Source organism: Papilio xuthus, unplaced genomic scaffold (genome assembly GCF_000836235.2).
Source record: "Papilio xuthus unplaced genomic scaffold, Pxut_1.1 DF825017.1, whole genome shotgun sequence".
Classification (NCBI taxonomy): domain Eukaryota; kingdom Metazoa; phylum Arthropoda; class Insecta; order Lepidoptera; family Papilionidae; genus Papilio; species Papilio xuthus.
Window position 1 is genome coordinate 4,372,130 of NW_013533632.1, and position 20,566 is coordinate 4,392,695.

Genomic DNA, 20,566 nt, shown 5'->3' on the forward strand with positions numbered 1-20,566 from the left:
TACTACGTAAATTGGAATACACAAAAATTTGGTTAACATTCAATAAAAGTATTTTTACATATATTTTTTTAATACACCGACCTTTTTCAACTTTTTGATTATTTTTTTTAATCTTGTTAGAAAGTCAATATACCACATGATATCTGCACAAATGTATTCACAGATTTGATCAGAAAAAAAAAATAGATTTCAATTTTGTTCTGGATAATACCAGTTCAGATATTATAATTTAATACACCACGAGTTTACTTATCTTGAAAAAAATATTGCATTATTCAGAAATATATTTAGAATCCCGTCATGCTGAATATATGAATCACAACAATACATCTTAACAGAAGAATCCATACAGGCGATTATTTTTTATTATAAGAGAAGGGGCAAACGAACGACGTGAACACCGAGGTGATCAACGACACCAATTTTTGAAGCCAATATAAATATTGGCTTCAAAGTTTATCCATTCCTAGATGAACTAAGTTTTGAAAAAAAATGTCAAAAGTTTCAGTCCATACCCTAATAAAAAACAATACAAACTTCACAGTGCAAGCAAAAATTTTAACATTACAAATAGTTTTATTGTATTGTTTTAGATTATCAAAGGAACAAACCTTCTTTGGCGTACTGAGAATACACTATGAAAACTTCATCATTATCTTTCTAGTGGTTTAGGAACACGTAGAGGACGAACATTCAATTTATTTGTACAGAGATTAGCAGATCAAATATTTGGACATGAACAAATATCCAATAACAAAACATATCCACTATATATATTATACGAGTGCACTTGAATCTGGCATTCCATTTTATTTACTGTTTAATAGAGAATTCTTATGTTCCAGAGGAACTATTAAGTCAGTATTTCTGAATGTCGTTTCACTGTGTTCAAGGAACAGGTTTTGCACGTGTATAATTCAATTTCTTTAGCAAACTGGTGACTGTAACAAAATGACGTTTATTCCTAAACGTTAGTAAAGACCGGTTTTATTCAATAGGATAAAATGATAGCTTTTATAACGATGTGTGCTGTTCAGATATCCAATTTTATTATTCTTATGTAATAAAAGACACATAAGGCAATCTATTAATATAAAGTTTTTGTTGGAGATAAAATAAAAAAAAACGGTAACATATAATGATTTAGAAATTGTTAATATTATATTTTTTGCTCGTTGATAAAAGCAGCATATGAACTTGTTAAACACTTACATAATTAAAGTAGTTTCCATTACGTGAATTAATATTTTTATTGCAATAGGTTTTATTCATGTGTTCCATTAAATAATTTGTGATAACATATATTCTCAATGGAGGGACATTGCGTGCTTGAAGCGTTGAATTTCTCAACTTACACGACATGTGGCAACCATTTGTTGAATGAAATTATTATTATAGCAATTCTAATTCAATATATAAAGTTTTTAAGATTGATCTGATCCATTCTTAAACTCTACATAGTATTGTTCTAGTTTCTGCCCCCGACTCCATCAACGCGGAATTAAAAAAAAACTTAATTAGCACCCTACGTGCTCTTCCAGAGTATAATCTTCATCTATGCCAAATTTCAGCCAGATCAATACAGCCATTCTCCCTTCATCCATACATCCATATTCATTAAAAAAAATATCAGTAATTATGTACATAATTCTTAAGTGGAATTCTTACGTCCCTTTGCTCTCCCATCATTATGTATGAATGTAAAGTAACGGTCGTCATTAAGGAAAACTGTTTTCTGAAAAACATTATTTTAAAAATCTATTTTTTCGAGTGCGAAAATCCACCCTTTGATTTGAGTGTGCAGTGCTGCTCACCCACCGTACATTCGTTATGCAAACGTATATTTAATTGCTCGTTTTACAAACAGAGGCATTGATTTCGTTTGTCTGACGTTTTTCAAGTAAAATTAATATTCCTGCCATTTTAGTCATGACCCTTAACCAATGCTGTCTGAAAATTTCTATGAAAATTCTGATTATCGGTGACCTTTACGTTTTCAATTATTAAACTGAATTGCATAATGGCTATGAAAAAAAGAGAAATTATTTTTAAAAACATTAAATATTTCAAATTTATATCTACTGGAATATAAAACACATTTAATAGAGGTCATATTAGACAATAGAACCCATAATAAATTTGGAAGATTACATAAATTTCTCTTTGTTTTATTATTTAAAAATCACAGAGCTTAATTTTTTTTTACCTTATTCAATTTAAATGAATTCTATATAAGACTGCAATGCAATTACGGTTTTTAAATTATCTGCTTATGATTCAAAAATCTTGGCTTGATAATAATAAATTACTATTCTTCTTGGATGGTGATTTTTCAAGAACTCCGCCGTCATATTTTGTTTTAGTATCGGCTTCTTAATTTCTTTTTGATTTAACTTGTACTTGTAGAATATGTGCTGGTAGAAGCTTGAAAGAAACACTAAGACGGGAATATCTTACACTTGGTTTTTTTCATCCGCAGTAAGCCCACCTGGTACCCACATACGAACTTGGCTTACAATGATGATACTTGCTGCCACCATAAACTTTATTACCGTGTAGCGATGTGGGAGCGAGAAAATATAATTGAAAATGGCGGAGAGTCGGTGTTCAACTTAGGTGGCACTAGAGGCCGCGTACGAGCCACTTCCCAGCGGGTGAATCGGCGGCTAACTTGTTCAAAATCTCGCTTTAGTATAAAACATAATATACACAAAACTAACATTTATGTACTACATTACTTGAAAGACTTTCTGTCACCTAATTGATAAAACTACTGTACGATGATGTGTGAAAAGTTAAAATATTTAAATTATATAGAAGAAGTTCACTAACGACCATTAGGGTATTCACTATTGTGGGTAGAATAATAAGAAAAAGACTGCAATAATTTAAGTACTGTACCTAATAAATAATATTTCCAGCAAATTTTTATTATCCTGCATTTTCCATAAATTCTAAAGAATCAGGTTAATATATTTCAAGATGGGGAAGCAAAAGCTGAAGATGATTTAAATTCTATTCAGAGAGTTATAGGTAAGAGCTCTATGCACACTGATTGGCTCAGATCGTCGTCGACCGAGCGAATAAATTGAAAACGGCAATTTATACCGATAAGATTAGTTCGACTATCTCATATAATTGTCTTTACAAAATGAAAATGTTTTTTGTTTGCTCAACGAACATGTTTTTGATAGATCAACTCAGAATAAGATAGCGCCGCTATGTCTACAGAGTTTTAAAACAACAAGCAAAACTGTAGACATAGTAATTTACTCTAGGCAAATATTTATTATTTTACACTAGTAATCTTATTGTTTAAGAATTGTTTATCTCATTTTTTTAAAACACGTTTCGCAATATGACTTTTTACTTTATCGATTTCACTATTGAAAGGGCAATAAGGCCACAAAATAACTTGTTTCACGTTATATGACGTAGGGCAAATACCGAACACAATACGGTAAACAGAAACATTGCAAAGTATTCGTACTAAATAAGTAAGTCAAGGGCGGTTTATAAATATTGAATCAACATCACGATATGAGATATTGCAATACTCGCACGAGCGGAGCAACTCCGAGCTAAGCAAAAAGAAATCTCCGTTCAATCAGGCCGATTCGAGATGCAGGAATAAAAAAGGAATATATGTACAGAATAGAAGTTGCTCGTAACTTCGTTTGTTTCGTCTGGTTACTGAAATTAAAGAATTTAAATATCTTATGAATGTTCACTGACAAAGGTTACGTCCGATTTATTTGTACTCATATCCGTCCGATATATTATAGTTCCCACGCGTTATCTACTTTGACCTGAGTAATCCCATTACGTCGATACATTTAAACTTTCAATTAATATGTAATAATTGTAGTAAAGTATGACATTATCTCCATTTAGGGTCATAACAGGAAACAAATGTAATACCGTAGCAATTCAAACTGGTATGAAGTTAGTCACACGTACAATTGTACAAATACACGGACTCTCCAATCACAGCCACTTGTATCAATTCAACACTTAAGAAAGTGTGTCATGTTGTAATGATGGCCCCACAAGCATAGGAAGCACCGCGACAACTTTGATTGCAAATGTAGTTTAGTTATTCGCTTTCAAACAAAGAGATTATTTATTCAGTACCACTGTATCATAATGGTCACTAGCGCAAATGTCAGTAGTAAATAAAAATATTATATCACTTTACCTGCCAAAATTACTACCTAGTATAATCAAACAAGAATATATGATCCGGTGAGAGGCGCTGCTGTCGTTTATTTCTGTCAAAAAATATGGAATGCCAAAATGGGCATAGAAAAATGTATAAAAAATTACATTACAACTTCAGTACGAAAAAGATTTTGTGATACTTTGTTAACGTTAAGGGGAGGGCGCTAGAGAGCTGTTATAATTTAGTTTGACATATACCCAAGTGGTCAGATATGCTTGTCGGTCTATACACTAATAAAAGTCATGGTTTACGGTTTGGTTGTACCGTAAATTGATGTATATAATGAATGTGAATACTTATCACATAAAAGAATATCGTTGTTAATTAAACTATTGACAAATATTAAAAATAGAATTATACTCGGGTATTCATTTAATATAGCCGCTGGTTTAAAGCTTTTGTGTCGCATCGCAACTTTTTCATGAAACACTCCATGTGCTTTTAAAATTTCAATTCTTCATTAAATTTAACAACCGACCCATATACGCGTAAATGATAATTACTAGACTTTAGGAGACAAAGGCATACATTTTTTAAATTGAAATGTATGAACTAGAAAACTGGTCAAAAGCCGGACTAAATTAGACTAACGTATTCGTGCGTCAGTTGGCGTAAAATCCATTGTCAATCTGTCACAAAGAGTAAAAACGAATGCGGATTAGCTGTAAAATTTTTTACTAGCTGTGAATAAAAATTGATGAATTGTTTTTAGTTTACAAAAAAAATGTTTGAATGTATTTTATTGGACCAATCGACATACCGACCAATCAAATACCCTTTTGTTTGTATGGTCAAATTTTAAAATTAGCAAGAACGTAGATTTATTTTAAGGTTGGCCACCAAACGTCAATCCTGCACATTATTAGTATGGATTGCTAACTTCAGTGCTATGTGTAATGGAGCTAAACGTATGCAAATCTTTACACTTTTGTAATAGTTAAAAGAAACACATACATTAAATGGAAATGGAACAAGTTATGCCGGTTACAACCGGCAATCGTTAAACATGATCATTAGCATTTGTACAGAGGACTAAGACACCTACAGTGCATGGACCAGCTTTTAAAGTTAATAAACATCAAATATCAACAATTAATAACAATATGTATTTAAATAGCGCTTATAAAAATATTACTAGTTCGACAAGTCTAGCTATATTTTTTTCGACAAATGTTACCACGGCCTAGCTTATTTCGTATTTGTAAAGCTTGATGAAATTTAATAGATTTTAAAGTATTCTATAAGCAGTGTTGCTATTTCAATAAAGGATTTAATTCCTTTGCCTAATCGAGCGTTAGAATGTCTGAATAATAAACATGTCTTGAGTTACGAAATTACTAAGAACATTATACGTCTAGGTTGCAAATTAGAATCATTTGACTGTGACACAGTGGATTTGGAAACTATTAGCCTTAGTTTTAATTTCAACCGACTATTGATTTATGATAAAACAGGTCTACTTCTTTTTCAATAGATCTGAATTAGAAATAATCCGGTTTTTTTTTAAATTTTATTGTTTTACATAAATAAGTTAAAATTGGAGATTGATTTTTCAATATCATTGGTAAAAATAGCGGCGCTCAGTAGCTGCCGACATTAAGGCAATTGGGCTGACATGGCCCGAGACCAAACGCAGAGTCCAAGATAGAGCGAACTATCGGCGCACTGTGGACGCCCTCTGCCCTACTACGGGGACATAGGACTTTAAGTCATGTCAAGTCATTGGTAAAAAAACCGTTTTTAGACAAGAGCTAGTAGACAATTTTTTTGTCTAGTTATTTTTTGTTCATATTAATACTCGTTACAAAGAATAGTTTAATTCAAAATTGTGTGTTGTTCAAATAGTTTTTAGATTCTTTATTATCATTGTGTGACATTGCATAATTGATGAGGAAGTGTTAGGAACATATTACTTGTCTACATACATTCCGTTACAGTATCGATGCGGAGATTGCTTGGGAAATAGAAGGCTTCCTCCAATCCTTTACGAGGAAACAAATTTCCATTTAATTTTGTTTTATTACGTTGCTAATAAAGTCATAGAAAGCAACAATTTGCGGCGTATGCAGATGTATATTATTAATTTTAAGCTTAATGGACCATTACGGTTGAGCTGTTACTTGGCTAAGCGGATTGTAATATTCAATCACTGATTTGGCGTCCCGAACATAATGCATATGCTACCGTAAAATCCTGACTGCCGCCCGTTTGTAATTTGTCTAAATTTACTAACAAAGTAACGTCTTATGTCAATGATTTTTTTTAATGTGTTTGACTGATGTCTGTTTTCACACTCTTGATCAAGCTGACATCTGTAGTTTTAGATATTATTAGCTAGAATCATTTGGCGCGAATGACGTTCGACGACTTTCGTTACAAAGTCCAGTGTCAGAAAGAATAGTGTAGGGACACAAACGTCGACATTTTAGTAAGGCTAGTGTTGGGTCAATACACTGCCACATTTTCGGATTTTCTTCCTAACAGTAGTGAGCGAAAAGGAGTTTTTCTCACCATTATTTTTCAACACTTTGTGAAGATGTTACTTCATCGCCAACAGAGTCGCATGTTGGTGATCACAGATAACAGTGCAATTGCCAGTGAAATGCACTCTTACGAATTACGCAAATTTTTAACACCTTTTGTGAATAAATTTGTTCGATACGCAATTTGCCGAGTCCTTACAATTTACTTAGACAAACTACAAACAGACGGATACCACGATTTACCGTAACTGTACTGTTCGATCTATTTGTTTCACATCGATGTGTGCAGTATTCGTATGTATAGGTATAAGCGTTGCATTAATGATAGTCCTTTGATACAACAGCAAACGGGTTTATTGACTGTCCCGAGCTCCCTATTGATATAACGCTTCGCACCGAATATTCCACAAACGGACAGCTTTGTAAATGTAGCATTTGCAGTTGAATGCGCTAACAACGTTGTGGATCTCATATCCAAAATAACATTTATATTACACGAATTTCACATTCACAAATTTCACAGAACGGAAAATGCTCGAATAAAATATCGATAGGTTATGTGAATGGATATGAGTAATAAGGGACTTAATTCAGATATATCGTCAGCTAAGCAATTTGCAATATATAGCTGGCTTTCCTTAGAAAAATAATATGAAGGGTAATACGTCAATTAACTAAGAGACAGCCCTTATTCGCATGAGCGCCTTTTATTATAAAAAGCTTTCAAATAGAACAAATGCATTACCATGTATTTGTTTATACGACAGAGCTTTTAAAACGCGACGTTTATAATCGCTTAGTATTGTATTTGGAATGCGAACCAAACAAGAGTGATTTTGAAGTGTTCCTCGCTCGAAAGCCGCCAATGTCGAGTGTTAACGCGGTGATAAAAAAGCGCCCGTGCAAACGAGCCTAAGCCTAATAATAATACAGCAAAATAATACTTCAGTTACATCCAACTAAATAGTTTGCTATTGTTATTTATACAAGAAGGTTGTCAACGCGATCATGTTATACAGTCATATTACGAACATGTCATTAACCACGACTTATTTGCATAATTGAATTAATGTTATGCCTTCCTAGTAAAGTGATATTATCACTTTGCTAGGATACGAAGATTAATTAAGCAATATAATATTTAAGTAAGTCATTTTTGTACTACACGCTGTAAGGATTTTGACTATGTAAAAAGATACTGTAAAATTTAAACATTAATGCCCTGATTTTATCATTTCAATAGCATTTTATTTTGTTTTAATTATAAGTTTGCATGATTAATGCGGTCAATTATGAAACTGGCCGAAATGTTTAAAAAATGATTAAAAGGAAGGTTAACACAGTACAAATCCATAAATATAGTTATGTAAAAGGTAAATAAGTAGCTACCAACATTGTTTTTGAATAGTGAAAGAATTTAAAGCAGACTGCAGTTGGGGTTTTTTTCTTACGTCTAATAGAGAGAGATAGCAGACGAATAATATATAAACTACTTAAAATACCTACAAGTAATCCTTTTACAAGAGTTATAAAAGCTTAATACATTTCCCAAATTCAATATTTATTTTCTACTTATTTCGGTGGGTGTCTAAAAAATGTATCATAGCAACATCATGCTAAATTATAGCTCATATGGTGATACTTTTTTGTACGTTATTCAAATCTAAGTGGGAAGCTAATATTATTCCCAGACTGTGTAATATAGCATTTTGAATTTTGATGTTATTTCATACGTGTAATTTGAGTTGTGTATTCATTTTGCAATTTATATGGTTTGTATATACGAATATAATAATAATATAAAACTGATGTTAAAAAAAAATGAATAAGGATCGCTAAATCGCTGTAAGCTACAAAGGTTCCCGAAAAAGTTCTGGTATCAAACGGCTTGGTGACGTGACATACTTTAATCGACGAACGAGCAGTTAACGTGAAATGTCAATAAAAAATGGAAAGTTACATAGACTTATGTATACAGAGGTGCCTACTACAGTAATGTATTATAATGTAATGTATTAATTGACCACGATTAGTAAGTACATAATCCTTCTAACACCGTACTTGCACCATAGACAAAAAGATAATCCCACGTGTTGAGCCATAAACACGAATGATGCCTACAAAGAGCATAGAGAGTAGAGAGCGATAGGTTCTTTATAATGGTATGACTCACCCGAGTGGTAACGACTCTCGTTCCGTGTGAGTCGCCTGTTGGTCCTTCCCGGCGGCGAGCGGAGCGCCGCTGCCGACCTCACTGCGACGCGATAAAGAAACCACACATGTGACCACACGCACACACGCTCACATGTACACCGACGACAACCAAACTATTGCTTATTTTCAGAACCGAACCGTTTTTCGCGCCGAAATTGTAAAAAGCATCGTTAAATAAATATAGTAAATTTAGTGATTTATTTATAAAAGGCAAGTATTCGCGAATAACAGATCGGTTCTAAATTTGTTTACAAGTTTAATCACCATATAATTCCATAAAATGTTCAATAAATAACTTCCTAGTAATAATTACAAATCGTTATATATTAGTTGGCACTACAATAGAATGACGTTTAAACTTGTCAATAGTTAACTATCTCGAAATAACAAATGGCGGAGTAGAAACAATGCAAGTTTATCTTTGTTTGCTTTTGTTCTCACATTAAGTTGTTAAGATGGCGGCATGACACACCCGCAACCACATTTTACCGACAGGCTCTCACTGAATATGGCCTTTGTTGTAATTGTCGCGGCAGGAACTTATCCCGCACCGACGACGCCCGTCTCATTAGTCACAGAGCTATCGAACGAAACCTAAGTATAAACATGGAAGCCTTCTCGCGAGGGACATGTTTCTACATTGTCAGCTGCACAAACTGATATGCAAGTCAATTGATGTGTTGCTACATAACAGTAGATATCTTCTTGTATCAAAATGGTATTACCATAGATTAAACCGAGGAAAATGTTTACTAATTGTAATCAATATGATAATTCTTTGTATTATTAGCAATACTATTTCACTCGAATCTATTGGTATTCTAAATCCGATCATATATCGTCGTCAAAATTCGAATCGTAAGTGGAAATAAAAATAAATTTTAATGACTAAAACAAACAATAATATTTAAAAAAAGTGTACAAAAACAATATTTACTTTTAAAACTATTAATCTTACAACAGAGTTATATATCCCTGTTTGTATTGAACACGTAAAGTTCAGGAAATTTTATTTAAAGGAATATAAACACCATTAACATTATTGAACAAATATAAATTATTTTTAAAAAGCTATTGTAACACCTCGAAACCACTAGCGCCGGCACCTGTGTACTGTTATTAACAGACACAATCTAAGACAACGACGCCTTCTAAAACACTGCTCAATTAAAAAAATTACCATCCAATTAAATAAAATGAAATTTTTATTTGTAGGAATTATATTATTTTGTTTGGTTAAAAAAATATTTTTGGTAGTAATTATTTTTTTTATTTTACCAAATGTGGGGCCAGTGTCATAGCTTTGGTGCGAAAAACATATTAATCCTGGCCACTTACAAAATAAAATACATTAAAAAACGATTTACCAAAAATAAACTTAATATTTTAAGTAACAAATAAAATTAAAAAAAAATAAAATATTAGAAAATTATTTCTACGATAAATTGACAACTAACTAAAATAATAATCCTGGCCAGTAAGAAAATTAAACGAAAAAGATTCTTGACTGAATAAAAAAAAATAGTTTTTTTTCACAGACATCGTTTGACATTTCACCGAAAGCAAGAAAACCGCGTATTGATAAAAATTGTAATTCGTAAATAAACTTTTCGTAATTATTATATTTAATGGCTATGGATTTGAGTGAAGTTAACATTGAGGTCGATGTGGTTCGTCTAGATTCAGACATTATAAATGAACATCTTCAAACATCAACCGCAGTGCTTCATGACATTTTAAAAGGCGAAAATGAAGAACCTGCTGATAATGGCGGTCAGCCCTGTCCTCAATGTGGTAAATATTATAAAAACGCCAATACATTGCAAATGCATTACGGCCTTAAACATCCAGATAACCCGGTGGAAGTTGAGTGTATTTCGTGCAATAAGAAGTATTCATCACTTTTAAGTCTACAGAAGCATATGCGATATATGCATCGGTACCAGCACCGTTGCAAGGCATGTTATAGAACATTTCCTTCAATTGAAATGGTGCAGCAACATGGCACGTGCTGCAGGAACGCTGACGTGCCGTGCGACTATTGCGGGAAGATATTCAACTCGCGGCTGGCCCTTAAAAACCACATCAAGTATAAGCACTCGGAGCAAAGTAATGGTTATTGTAATATATGCAGACGAACGTTCATGAGTTCGCGCGGCTTGGCTAATCACATGGCTGCAATTCATCCTCCTGGTGCGACAACATGCGGCTGGTGCGAGCGTGTGTTCAACTCGGTACCGGCTCTCCAAAGTCACGTGCTTCACAAGCATTCTCTAGACGGTGTGCGCTGCACTAAATGTCCAAAATTGTTCAAAACGCGAGCGAGCCTAGACAGACATTTAAAAAAAGTACACGATGTAAACGAGCCTGATGACCAAGTTACTCAAATAATATGCTCTACAAATTAATACTCACGTTTTTTATTCTAGTGATAATTCTTAAAAAAAAATTATACCTAATACAAATATAATATTTAATAATAATAATATCTATTCCTAAAATATTAAATAAATATAATATCTATTATAGTAAATGTTGTATTAATTATTTTAAGATAGGTGTTATACTAGGCTTTAGTAACAAAATCTGAGTACTCCTGGAGTAATGCCTGTAATATTTTATTTAATAAATCTATTATGTCAGTAAAAAATTAGGAGAGCTAATCCCATAGAAAAGGGAAATGGTGAAAAAAGACGGGGACATAAGATAACATAGTAAGTATCAAGATGATGTATTATAATAAAAAAAAATTCTACAATGTTTAAACAACATGTATTGCTGGCTTGCTATTAATATTGCTGTAAATCACGTCAAATACTAGTCGTATCAGTATTCAAAAGTTGTTAACAAAATAATTCTCATTAACTCGTATGAACAATGTGCTACAGTTTCGCATATTTTGGAAATGAAAAACGGCATACGGAAAATGTACAGTTCCATTTTCTGTGAAGGGAAGAGTATTAATTTAAATTCCATATGTTACGGAATGTTCGGATTCATAAAGCTACTGAAAATAATCTCACCTTTTGCGTTCAAAACTTTCAGAGTACCTATCTAAAAATAGTGAATGAGTCTAGACACGAAATCTGTACAGCAGAAGTAGCATCTAAATAATATACGAAGAATTCGCGAGTCTGCAGCAAGCAATTGTCTGGGATAAGTTACGGCTCCGTTCGTTCACTTCACAGACGTACAATATTTATAGGATTCGATAAAAATATACGAGATCAAGCATTGAGTTAAAAATGTTTTAACATTTTTATGATTAAAACATTTTTGCCACAATTAATCGACGCGGCGTTGAAAAGAATTTTATGTCTCGCTATTCTTAAAATCATATAGAAGTGAAAGAATTATTGAAATATGAAGTTTGTATTAACGATAACGAGAGGGGGGAATGATATTCACCTTAATGACATTCACAGACATATTAGAAGTGGGTCACATCCTCGTTCAGACCTCATAAACAGTCGACATTGAATCTAATGGTACCCGAGAATGTATAATAAAAATGGTAGAAAAGAACGTCTAATCAATATATTCATGGTATTTGTAGTCGGGTATAGGTACTGTGGTATTAACAGAAACAACAAAGCCTTGTTCATTTTGCTGTTTGAAACTGAAATCTGTAATTAAACTGATGAATGAATGGACGTCGAGTTCTAAATTGGAATGGGGTTTCGGCCGATAATTTGCCAGGCGTGCAAGGTATCTGAAAGCTAAGGTTAATCAAACGGCATCGCCCTGCGGCGGGCGGTGCAGTTGCCCGGGTAGCTGGGCGGGGGTAGGGAGGGAGAGCAGACGGCGGGCGAATGGCGAGGAGGGCGAGGAGAATGCGACAGGCGACGGGTGCCCGGCGACAGCGACACTAGGCAACTCGACTCCCAATCGCATCACCCGGTACAATGATCATGCTATTCAATTTGTCCCCGCTTCCCGTCATCGCTTGGATTAATATCGCTGGCTTGAGATCCCTACATCTAGCTATTTACGATACCTGATTTATTACAACGATTCACAATTAGAACTGAAATTATGTGGCGAATACAAAAATATATTGGGATAAAAATTAAGAAGTTCCACTGAGTTACAATCTATACTCCAGAGAAGAACGCGAATAGAAAGACAATTCAATTCAAAATATGTCAATCCCCCTACGGAGTAAATGTTTAAACAGACCCATATGCAATGCCAACATACCCAAAAACATTGCTCTCCAGTATACCCATCAGTCAGGCAATAAAAATTGTATTACACCTTCCTGTCTCAGTACAAATTTTTAAATACGTAATTAATCATTTAAATTGTGGTAACTCATCTGAAATAAAAACCATTTAATATGTCACCGAGTAATTCAGAATAATGAACTTCAAGTAGACGGATCATGTTTCACTGAACAGCGTTATTATACTTTGTGCATGTTTGTTGTATGAATAATTAAATAACAAGGGAGAAGTAGCATCGTTAGACGATAATTTATTCAATGAAATAATTATGAATTCGTAAAATTAACTCGCTGAAAATACAAAACACACACACACACTTTGAAAGCAATGGGGATTAAAGAAAAGTAATATATTTAACCAATATTAGAAGCATTTAACAGTATTTCTCAGAAAATAATTTTAACAAGTTTAGTTAATCATGTTAAAGTTAGCCCATTAGCTAATAGCCACGTCAAAAAAAAAAATTATGTCAGTCGTTCGGTATTATTATTTAGAAAATTTGTCAATTTGGATACAAAAGTTGTAATAACAAATGAGTACCTCCGAAAAGTCACATACAGGTTACACGGGATGCTCTCAACGGTGGCCCAACTGGGTTACATTCACCGAGGGAGATCTGAAAGTACGAGCAGTGGCCTATTTAAAATCGAGCCGTTATTCTTAACAGTTAACCTATTTGCATATAGGTCGGAGAAATGTTTAATTGCATTTTAATCCATTCTTATAAAAAATTATTTCAACAGTATCTTTATTACACCGATTTTTATGTATATTTTTAAGTAAGTACTTTTTATCACAATGTGCGCTTGCAACGACACATTCTGAGTAACTCCTGACATACTTCCGTAGGATTCCACGTCAGCATTATTGTATTAATAACTCGCTTATACTGACAAATCAATTTCTTGTCACCATTCAATACAACAGTCATTATTATAAATATAAATTACACTCACATAATATTTCTCTTTCATGCCTATAGTTCATTTAATCATTTGATTAATTTGTCAAATTACCGTCGATTTTGTACGCATATTTACAAGTACATGCAAATTATTGTATCTTATTGAGCTACAGTTACCGTATCAATTGTCAAAGCCTCCATAAAAAGATACATCATCTTCTCAGTTTTTTAAGAATTTTAAATACTCACCACATAGTTTTATCGTTTTTTGTTACATGTTTGTTTCAGTTCTTAGTGATTAATGGAATTCAAATTGAATGGTAGTGTAAATTAAAAACTAATATAACGGAAGCATGGGGTGAGGGCAGCTAGTTACCTGCGAGCCGCCGCGGCGGATGACACTCATCGTATTACAAAACCCCTCACCACGCAACAACAGTGAAAAAAGCTGTCGGCCACAGACCTTAAAACCCTTTTATACACAGTCAGTTTTTAACCACTTTTGTTTTTTTAATTAAATTCAACGTGATGATGAACAAGGCTTTTACAAAAAAAGTCTGTGTTGTAATTTTTAAATGTTATTGTTCTTTTAATCAACGTGTTTTTTTAGATCTTTTATTTACTATATTAAATAAATGATTTAAAAAGTAACTACCGCACTTAAGTCTTAAGTAGACCAATTATTATCGACCCTGAATGCAGTAATAAGCGGTATAAATTTTAATAAAACAAAAGCCGTTCATATAAATACAAATACTAAGAAACTCGTAGACAAACGTTAAATTTTTAAGCACTTATTGATCCAACTTATGGAAGGCTAATAATAACGCAAAGGCGTATCTGCCTATCGTACTTGGAAATTACAACAACGCCGACAAGGGATTTCAGTCATTTTAATCTTTACCTTTCAAATTAAAATTATACTTGTTACAATTCAAAGTATTGGAAGTAATAAGCAATTTATATGAAGAAATGTATGTGTAAATAACTGGTGTTAATATGAATCTCATTATGAAATCAAACTTGTGCGAATTTGAAGTAATAGGTTAAAGAAAGGAGGTGAAGCTGTTTGAAGTTATATACATTTTGTGCGAGGTATGAAAGGCTACTAATAATTTAATGTATCGCTGTTACGAAAGAAAAACATATTTATTATTAAAAGAACGGTTAGCATCAATTTAATTTTATTGATTTTGTTGATTACTTTCTGTGAAACACTAAAAATAATTTGTGAGTGGGAGTAATAAAGCGAACCAACCCACACTGTGTGCTCTAACGCCCCCGCGCACCCTTAGTGCTTCAGTAATGGATTTCTACTGGAAAACTGGCTAATTAATTGGCAAGAGCACTTTGCAACAAATATTGACACAGACTATAAATAACAAATTGGAACTTTCTCGGTATTTTTACAAAACTTTTTTCAGTATCCCATTTCTATTTTATTACAAAGACATTTTTAACTGTGACTGATGACCTACGAACATATAAATCTATTTAAACTCTTCAATTTCTAAACCATTCAAAATGTAATAACTGCAAATATTGTAAGATGAACAAATATTTGTATAATGTATAATTTAAAAATAAAAAACAAGTGAGTCCTTATCAACCAAGTAAAAAAACATTGGAAATAAAAGTTACATAAACTATTATAAAATTAGATCAAAATTATACGTCAAGATTCCCTAATGAAGGTTAAAACAGCTGAACTTAAAAGCAAACATCGTGACATTAGGTTTTTGTATAGAGAAAACATAAGTAAAATTTACTTTGAATATTACATTACGAATATTATTAAATTAAAAATATCCCTTACGAAGAAGAGCAAAACAAAACAGATTTGTATAAATAGTAACTTAATGGATGAAACGGAAATCATTAGTAAATGTGGATGAAATAAAGCCTCGTTTGCTACGACGTAGTAATCAACTGCGCCCAGTGCGTCCAATTAGTATACACTTTTATGAAATATTTTGTCGTAATTAATACTTACTCTTAATTTGCTTCATTTACTTGAGCTAGTTGCTTATTTGTAAAGACTAATCTGACTTAAGTATGAAAAAAAGAGTAACATTTAAAGTATGATAACTAGACATAGTAAAAAATGTTCCATTGCTAAATATCTATTTACTCTGATCTCCTTGCATTGCAACAATTCTAATCATTTCAATGATTTTGTCTATGTTGATTCGATGCTAATATTATGAGATTATTCAATTACGAATTGATCCAGCTTTAAAGCTGGAAATGATATTCGAAAATACATCATTCCGAAACATTCCTAAGACAATTTCGCATTACTCGCGAAATAAATACCAAGTGGTCACAATTTCACGTAAATTTAACAGTGAGATGTATGCATTGATAGCAGCAATGTTGTAATCATATTTTTTTTAACAATTCGTAAGTGTTGGAAAAAGAAAATTAAGCTTGTTGAAAATACTATTAAAATAGAGTTTTATATTTTTAAAATACGCAAAACATTTAAGGAGTACCTTAGAATATGAAAGGAAAGCACGTTCGGTATTGTATTCTCAAGACAAAGGCAGAAATGTAAGTGACAGATGAATCAGGGGGTGTCAGAAATTCTCCGTGTAATATTTTAAACAATCCTTTGCTAAGCAAGTCTGCATCTCAACGTGGGATTTTTCTATTGAAATGGGTAAATGACGCCGCTGATAAAATCGCTGTGACTTGCTAAGCGTTTCCATAAGTTTGAGAAAACAATTAACAAGATAAAAATTTACCTTGGGTATGACATTATAAAGAAAGGTTTTGTAGTCAGGTATAATCGGTGCACATGAATGCTTAAGTAATTATCAAATATGTGCCTAGACTAAATAAAAAAAAACTAATCTCTACCTACCCTTTTTCGAAAGCGAATAAATGTTATATAAATTACATTATATATCTAATTTTTCCCATTATGAATTTACTAAACAACGAACTAAAATTACTTAGAAAAATAATTAATTATTATATAACATTGTTTATACCCTTTTTAATATGCACATAAAGGAGTAAAGGGTGGCAGGTATGAGGGGGGTTCAATTAGAACGTTTGGAATAAAGCCAACGGTGTGTCAGTGCCGCAGCGTGTGGTTTGACTTTCGACTCTTTTTGAAGATCTCTTGAACTGTCCCGGTAGTTTGGAAGGTGGTTGAAAGCCCGGGCTGACGGGTTCAACCAGCATGCTTGCTTGTTTTGCCCGATTGCATGTTGGACAACTGCCCAATTTTAATTTTGATAAAGCCTATTTTCATAAAAAATTTTAGTAACGACAGCAAAAGGTAAGTACATGCTATAATGTATTCATGATACCTGAGTTGAGAAAAAGGTTATTACAACATGTAAATTTTTTATTCAACATTTTCATAAAGTTCAAATTCTTTGACCGCACGCAATCTGAATATTTTTCAAGAAACAAAAAATAAATCTATTTGAATCTTTTTATTTGGTTTTTAATTTAAATGTTAATAAATATATTAGCAATGTTGGAATGATCCACTGCTTTATATTTATTACGGATTGCTTGATCCTAGCCATACTTAAATAATAATAAATTTTTAATTCAGACACATGGTCCATACAAAACAAAAACAACAAATACAAATTCTAACACAAATAGAAAACACAATATTCTTCAGGACACGTGTACACGTGTTCACATGGTGTTACGTATTGATTTGACTTTCGAAGAAAGGAGGAAAACCTAGCAATATATAGAGTATCAAAAGATACAGTGAAACGATGTAAATAACTAGTCCGACGATGTATGTCCTCTTCAATACTGCCATCAAACGAATAAACAAAACGCATGTTTACGTAACACAACCTACTGACACGGGCTCTAAAAGCGCTTGCGAAATAACCGCTTCGTCTCATTGAGTTGGCTAAGCATTTATGCTTCAACATCAAAACATACAAAACAGAAATACTGGAGCTTAATCACAACCTAAACGTAGACAAAAATTGCGGCGCTAATTTAAAAAATGTTTACATTATAATTTATAAAACGTCCAAATCCGGTAAATTTCCGAACAGAACATTATCTCTGGAGTGTCAATAGTATGTAATAGTATTTTAAATAACTTTAAATAAAACTTATGATATAAAGTTGGAACAGTGACTAAGTCAACAGTTAAGTCTCAGAGGGATAGCTACAATACGTGGTTCACGCCAGCAAGTTTTCCAACAATATATTTTCTCCGTTGCTTTTATACTCGCATAAAAGCATCAGATACAAGACGATATGCCTTCTCGGAAACTTAACAATACCTCCACTTTATGTATTTTAAAGACTTCGAACACTCTTCCTTGAAGGTTGATCTTATAAAAGGTGTAACTTGAAATAACTTATAGGTTAAAACAATTTTTCTTACGTAAAGAGAAAATGTTTAACATTATTATACAACAAATTTAAGAGGAAAGTATTCTAAATACAGACAATAGGAAGTTTGAACAGAAGAAAAAATACTTGTGAAAGAAAGGACGGTTGCTTAAGGCTAAAGAAAATAAATACTAAAGATAGAATAGCTTATTTTATTTAAAGGAAACGATTCTTTATTCCGGTAAAGGAGCAAAATTGTATTCAAGGACTGTTCTTTTTTCAAATTCAAACTTGTTTAATTCAGTGTCTTCATTTTCATATTAAGTTTGTTGAGAGATTTAATCTTGATGGTTTAATAAAATATACTAATCAAAGTATCGTTGTTTTTTCCTGTACACTATAAAAACAGCATGCGTGCATTCAAATGTTAAACAGTGTGCAAAATTGAATAATACAATTCTACGAGAAGCCAAACTCATAGCACCATTATTTTTACGATTGTCCTTCTTAAAAATATCTAAGTTAATAATAAATGATAAAAACAATTTACTAAATAGAAATTAGATGCATAAATTGCTTAAGCTAACGTGACTTAATGTAAAGTAGAAAAAACTTGTGCCTAACTACGTTATTCAGAAAACTCACACACAAAAATATCTAATGAAACTACTTGAACAATTTATAGTGTACTAAAAACCATACAGTGCTGGATTGGTAGCAGCCACTATTGTGTCAGTGTAAAAGGTGTGTATATTCTGTGTGTTAATGTCCCGATATTCATTATATGCTTAACACATTTTATTTTTTGGTATGGTTAATCTTCAATTACAACTTAAATTGCTAGAAAGCATTACAAATTATTACTTACACATTTCGTTGTTCATTTATTTAAGCTAATTACTTTAATTTACGTGCAAGTTTCGATAGATTAACATTTTAGTAGATATTGTAAATGTTAAGAACGTAGGAACCACGTATAATCATTTATGAATTACGAAATATTTTCCCTTTGTATAATCCCATTAAGAGCTCTGTTTAATATTTGAGGCAGTAAAAAACTTTTATGTTAACAGAAATGTTTCAACATTGGTATAAAATCCTTCAAACATTTTTCAGTTGCTTTCCGTGCATTAAATACGAATACGTGAACTTCTATAGGCGTGGCTACGCTCGTGGTTACGCTCGTGGCTTAGATTCAGTAACGATTTTCACGTTTTCATTTCTTTATATTTGCTCCGTAGCTTTGTGGCTATAAGCTTCAAAGTAACAAAGTACTTTATAACGGTGATTAAATTTTTTATGACAAATTTTTAGTCTCATTACTATAATTGTTTTGTTAGAATAGGTGTTTAGAAAGTATGCAATATGATTTATTCTGGCACTTGTATAAAGAAAATTTTTATTTTACATACTAAAAATAGCAAAATTTATTAATAAAAATAATTTTCACGACCTAAAAACACTAAGTTATACATAACAGGAAAGTTTTTGTGCAATTGGTGACGCTGCAAATATTTGTATAAGTTAGTTTGATAACGCTTTCAGAACTAAGATATGGCCGAGGAATTGATACGTTGTACATATAAAGTAAACCCACGCGATAAATAGAAACCGGACCGGATTTCGCCCAGTGGGACTCATATTACAGGCAGACAGCCAGACAGAAGAAAGACATTTAAGTCAACATGTCTTGTAAACCTAGCCTAACTCGCTTCTTATCAAAAGCTTCCAATTTCGGGTTATATGGATAGGGATCCATTTTAACAATATAAGATTATTACATTAGATCCATTTAAATATTATTTATATAATACATGCGAAAGTTTAGATGGATGTTTGTTTGAAGGCATCTCCGAAACGGGTCAACGGATTTTGATGAAATTTGGCACAGATGTAGAACATAGTCTGGGGGACTATTCGCGGGCGTTAGCTAGTAATATATAATATAATTATAAAAATGGATCCCTATCTATGGTGGTAAGTTTACATATGGTAATGTTTAGTAGTAGATTGAAATAAACATTATCGGCGCTAAGTAATTTCAAAATTAGCAAATGTGTGTAATGATTTGAGCGTATTGCTTTCAGCATAATCCAATTAATTTCGTATACAACAGCACGTTGCATTGCGTTACACCGACCATGACACGCTTCGATACTCTCATATTATAAAATTTAATTTAGCACCT

General features: G+C 32.5%; 1 protein-coding gene across 5 annotated transcripts in view; it reads right to left on the reverse strand.

Annotated features, from left to right (window-relative positions):
* Positions 1–20,566, reverse strand: part of DIP2 (disco-interacting protein 2) — a 53,649-nt gene that overhangs the window by 18,114 nt on the left and 14,969 nt on the right. The window contains exon 3 of one of the 5 annotated variants that reach the window (XM_013323751.1): positions 8,879–8,959. The exons of the other annotated variants lie outside the window; for them this stretch is intronic. Within the exon in view, the coding sequence (XP_013179205.1) occupies positions 8,879–8,959 (81 nt within the window). The remainder of the gene's footprint in view (positions 1–8,878; positions 8,960–20,566) is intronic. 5 annotated transcript variants of the gene reach the window in all.